Source organism: Lactuca virosa, chromosome 7 (genome assembly GCF_052849685.1).
Source record: "Lactuca virosa cultivar CGN04683 chromosome 7, Lactuca_virosa_CGN04683_v6, whole genome shotgun sequence".
Taxonomy (NCBI): Eukaryota; Viridiplantae; Streptophyta; class Magnoliopsida; order Asterales; family Asteraceae; genus Lactuca; species Lactuca virosa.
In genome coordinates, this window is record NC_136432.1 from 127,592,917 (window position 1) to 127,598,916 (window position 6,000).

Sequence of the window (6,000 nt, forward strand, 5' to 3'; positions counted from 1 at the left end):
AACTATATATATACTAGAATCATATTAACAAAATGGGCTTAGGGCAGACCCATTAGATTCGAAGGTCTATTAAGTCTAAATTATACATAACCATGCATACATCAATTGGTGGTAGGAAGGACCTAGTATGGATCAAGTTGCAAGATTTCATTGGGACAGTTCTACTAAAAATTCATAAGTTTATTATATATAGACTTTCATTATGAATTGTTTTCAGAACACCATAAAAATCGGAATGCGATACATTTAGAACTAAGATAACTTAGTTAGATAACTCACGATGTATAGCCCTTTCTAAAGACTCATTATCATCTCACATTTTAAACATTATGGTTGAAAGGTGCCTTCTTCGTAGACCTATAGGGTGCGATCATACCAGCACTAATGCACCGGATCCAATCAGAACTCCGCAGTTAAGCGTGCTTGGGCGAGAGTAGTATTGGATGGGTAAAATTTAACATTAGTACAACACCTGCTTCACCTATTAACATAACTCCGTCACAAGAATGTTTAGCATGAACATCGAGAATAGTTAAGTAAAGTGCGAAGTTTATATATGTTTATATAAATTGTAAGGATATAACTAGAGATGATCATCCCCACCCACGAAATCGTTCTCACCATGCAACAGAGTTATGTCTTCACAAGGAGTTAACCAGCTGTCACACCCCCAAACCGGAACGGCGGAAACGTTCGGGGGCGGAGGGCGTCATGTTTAGTATCACAATACATGCATCATAGTTAATCAAAGTAATAAAAAACCATTGTATTAATATTAAAGTGTTTACAAAGTATGTGTTTCACATAAGATAGATTACAAAAGTAAATGACAAAACAAGACATGAAGCTACTATGCTACATTTTCTGAATCCCAACACGAGTACCTGTCTACTAGTTACCTGAGAATACAAGTTATTTTGAAAGAGTAGATCAACATTTAAGCTGGTGAGTTCATAAGTATTTAAGTGATGTATTAGTAAGTTGAAAGCCCTTTTAGAAAAGTTCGTCTGTTCCTCAGAAGATCCTATACCTTCTGATATGATGAAAAATAAGTATAAATGACTCTACAATCCTTTCTATGAATACTAAATGAATATAAGTTATATAGAATACAGACCAAACAAACAATCGATTGTGTGAATCTGCCCTAAGCCCACAACCAAACAAGGAACAGGGAATGAGGCGGAAGTCACACATCCCATTGTTTGTTAGAACTTCATTGTATATAACTCTGGTGCATTCATTTGGTACTTACGGAATTAACTGTAATAGTTTCTTTAGTAAAAATGGTAACCACCATAGTACCTTCTATAATCACTTAGTTTACACTAGTTATATATGATCTAATATCGAACAGATAGTTAATTGTGTGAATCTGCCCTAAGCCCACAACCAAACAAGGAACAGGAAGTAACACGGAAAACACACATCTAACTATCTGTCGGATATTACATATATATAACCCAGATGTGTAAACTAAAGTATTGTAGAATTAACCACTTAAGGTCCTTTAAGTTGTACTGGTTTAATAAAATGGATTAAACCTTTCACTGTTAAGTTTCTAGTTTAGTTTACTCAATGTTCTATCTGAAAATATGTTTTTGTACTAGAAAACGATGTATTAAATTTATATACTATGACCTGACCTATACCTGGTACTCCTTATGATTACTTGGTGTATACGAAATATATATATATATATATATATATATATATATATATATATAGTCAAGATCGAATAGATAGTAGACTGAGTGCATCTGCTCTAAACCCACAACCAAACAAGGAACAGGGAATGAAGCGGAAAGCACACATTCTACTATCTGCTGGACTCAATTAATATATATCCTTGATGTATTTACGAAGAAATTATAAAGTTAGCATTATAAGTCACCTTCTAACTCAATGTTTATGTTACACATTTTACTTATGTTTAATGTTTTTCCTTGTATCATACATCGTGTTTGCTAACCCTAGTACGTTGTATTTGTACCTTTGTTATTGAAACCCGGTATGATGTCGTACCTCGTGTTTGCTAACCCTGGTACGTTGTATTTGTACCATTGTTTGTGCAAACCCAGAATGATATGGTATTACTTCGTATTTGTTTACATGAGTTTTATATATATTTATATGTTTCTTGTATCATACTTCGTGTTTGCTAACCCTGGTACGTGGTATTCGTACCTTTGTTATTGAAACGCGGTATGACGTAAGTGTCATTCTTCAAGTTTGCTAACCCTGGTATGTTGTATTTGTACCTTTGTTATTGAAACCCGGTATGACGTTGTACCTCGTGTTTGCTAACTCATGTACGTGGTATTCATACTTTGGTTTATGCAAAAACGGTATTCCTGTGTAATTTCATGATTTGTTCTTCTGTTATAGTTATTGTATGTTCCTTCTGTTATAGTATGTTCCTCTCTGTACTAGTTATAGTATGAACTGAATCCCTAAACTATACCTATTATAGTTTACTAGTATGTTTGTTTGAATTGTTACTACCTTGAAATAAAGATTCATTTATCTACTAAGTTATGATTTCACTTTAAAAACGGAGTTTTATAAACCATAAAGTAACATAACTTTTTAAAAGAGTTTTTGCAATGAATTGATCACTTAATAACACATAAGTAATCCTTAAAATGATGTTTATCACAAAACATTTACACATTTATCATTGTGTTCTACTTGTATTCCCCCCCCCCCTAAAAGCATTTAAAACATTTAAAAGATTGATTATAGGGGTATGAACTCACCTTATGTGGGTGGTTCTATTGCAGCTTCGCGTAAGGATGAGAAGTTCCACAAATGAAGTCCCGAGACACAAACGGATCCTAAATGACATATAATAGCATATATTGGTATGAATATAGGGTTTAGAAGCAACTAAACGCAAGGAAACACCTTCCGGGACTAGGAAACACTTGGATTAAGTGTTAGAATCACATGTGATTCATCAAAGGGATGTTTATGGGCACCAATTGGTGTTTACGGCCATGGAGTTTATGGTCGTAAACTCATGGTAAAATGTGCACAAGAGGGTGATTGAATGATAGGGAAACTTGTGCGACTATGGTTCAACAAGAGGATGAGCAAAACTAACCTTTTAGAAGGTTTTGAGGTGTTTACGGCCACACCAAGTGTGTACGACCGTAAACACTCCAAATGGTGTCATTTTGGGTTTTAAAGGAAAAGGGGTTTCAAAGGTTCAAGTGTTCTAATGGATAGCAAGTGTCTAGAAGTGTTTAAGACTCAAGACATGACCAAAACAAGGGTTTACAGCCATAACCAAGAGTTTATGGCCGTAAACTCTTGAAGTTTATGAGATTGATGATGTTTCAAGACTATAATCTAGTGTTTAACATGTATAACTAGATGATAGATGGAATACTCACACTTTTGAGGGCCTTTGAGGAGTTTTCGGCCACCAAGAACAAGTGTGTGTTCTTGGTGAAAGATGATGACTATGGAGATCTAGACAAAAGAGTTGATTTTTGTGGATGGAAGCAAAGGATGATACATGATTAAGAAGAATAACAACTCAAAGATGGAAGAAACACTTACGTTTTTGAAGATTTAGGATGAAAGGCTTGATGATACTTGAGAGAGAATGTATGTTCTTGACTTGAAAGTGTAAGAATGAAAGAAAAGTGAAGGAAATGAGACTTAAGGGGGGAGTTTACGGCCAACCTTGAGTTTACGGCCGTAAACTCATGTGTTATGGCCGCGAACTCCTTTTGGTGGTGATTAAGGCTTGAATGTTGCACAGTGACTCTAGCAGGTACTTCCTAACACTCATTCCTTGAATGTACTAGGCTTAAAATTCATTAGAATGACCCTTAACAAGGCTAGAAGGTAATGAACTTAAGTCTGACTTTTGGTTGATTGGCTTGACTTTACAAGGCAAAAAATTTCAAGTTGTCACATCATCCCCCCGTTAAAGGGAATTTCGTGCCGAAATTAACTTTCTTACAGTACTATTGTTCCTCTGACTGGTAGGATACTCACTCGTAGATCTTGCAACTTTGCCCTAATATCCATGATAGGATTCATACTTGGTCCATCTATCATTACCTTGTGTATACAAGTCGTAGATAATTAAGATTAGTTAGACGGTCGGATGTGCAACTCTGCCCCAGGTCCACAACCAGACAAGGAACAGGAGATAGGGCGGAAATACACATACTAAATCTACATAATCATAATTATATACCACTCTCGCGTATACACTTAATAGTGATAGGTGGGCTGTATTCGTCCTTAGCCTCTGTGCTTGAACTTGATGTGTTGGACGAGTGGTAATTCTGAAGGTTTGCTGAATATACGGCGGCAAGGTTTCGGAGGGCAAAGTACTCTTCGCATGAGTACTTCGGGGTTTAGAATACGAGGTAGACGATTCTGAGGTCTGGATATGAACTTAATATGGTGAGGACCACGTCAATTCAAGAGGAAAGATGACATCGGACTCTTTACAGAAATTAATGTTAGGCCGATTTGAAAGAAATGTCTGTGATATGATGATGTACCCCTAGTGTGCTCGACAATGTACTCTGTGTAAACGTTCTAGTGTTTTTTGTTTTCTCCTTGATGTTAACACTTCTACGTATCGTACCGCGATGAGCAAGTACATACATTGAAAGTGCTTTGATAACTAGTGTCAGTACTTTAGGTTTCGATCCTCTTTGGTACTTCTATGATCGATTGGCATGTACAAATTATGTATAATTAAGATGAATAAGACGGTTGACTGAGTAACTCTGCCCTAAATCCACAATCAGACAAGGAACAGGAATTAAGGCGGAATTACTCACTCTAAGTCTGCAAAATATTAGTTATGCACAACTCTAATGTATATACTAAGCCATCATAGCTTCCCTGAACGGATCTTTAGTTCTCTTGTGAATACTGTGACTTGAACAAGTTATTACAACTACTTTTAAATGTTATCCCCAAGTTTTAATCTTATATAAATATAAATTAAAATTTTAAAGTAGTTTTATTTAGAAGATGTACCAAAGTTTCAAGAGAGGGGTCATTCGTTATTCCTTTATGTCAAGTCGTTAGATTCCTCCTTCTCCCCCGTCACCTCTCTCTGTTGGACAGTCTTTCTTGGCATGGCCCATTTCACCACATGCATGGCATACCTGAACGATACTAGCATCGGTGGTTGAAGTGATATGTTGAGTCGGAGTTCTGCAGAAGCGAACTCCTTCGTCATTTCTCTCCGTTGGACATTCTTTTCTGAAGTGTCCAAATTCGCCGCACATGAAACATACTTGTTTTACTTGGGGGATTGGCTGTGTCGGCGCCCTGCGGAAATGGGCAGTGTGCCCCTTTCTGTTCCAATTTCTACATTGTAACTCTCGGAAAGCTCCGTTGTGGTGGTAGTTGCATTTGTTGCACTTTGGGAGATTTCCAGCATATCGCTTGACGGGGGTTGTAGTGGCAGATGAAGTACCAGATGTTGTGACTCTTGTTGTGACCACAGGGGTAGTCAGAGGCTGTCGTCTCTTGTTAGAACCTTGAACCGACTTTTTCCCATTTTTCTTTCGTTTCTTATTCTTAGGTTTATGGTATGGGGTGTCTTTGTCAACAGACATTTGCTGGTTCCGGTGATTGTTACTACGATTAGCATAACCGGCACCGTTTCCGCTTCCGCTGGCGTTATTAGCATTGAAATATGCCATGACGGCTGTCACAGCAGCTGTGACCGCAGCCTGAAAAGTGGCGGAGTCTATTTGCAGAATTGGTGACTCGCCTGTTGGTTGGTTTCCTTCTTGTGAAGACATGATTCAGTTGCATGGCGAAGAAAGATCTCATGAGTAATGATGGTCATCACTAGATGTATCCCATCAACTTAAATGTATTTAAACAATCTCACGCTTTACTGGATTATTCTGAATGTTTTTGTCAACATTCCTGAGATATGTCCATGATAGTAAGTAGAAGTGGGTATTGTACGAGTGATATTTGAACTAAGTTATCCTTGTTTCCTAG

General features: G+C 37.1%; 1 protein-coding gene across 1 annotated transcript in view; it reads right to left on the bottom strand.

The window, feature by feature from the left end:
- LOC145127125 (dynamin-related protein 4C-like) overlaps nt 1-5,792 on the bottom strand; it is a 28,038-nt gene extending 22,246 nt beyond the window's left edge. The window contains exon 1 of the mRNA XM_079062378.1: nt 5,462-5,792. Within this exon, the coding sequence (XP_078918504.1) occupies nt 5,462-5,792 (331 nt within the window). The remainder of the gene's footprint in view (nt 1-5,461) is intronic.
- Nucleotides 5,793-6,000: the final 208 nt, after the last annotated feature.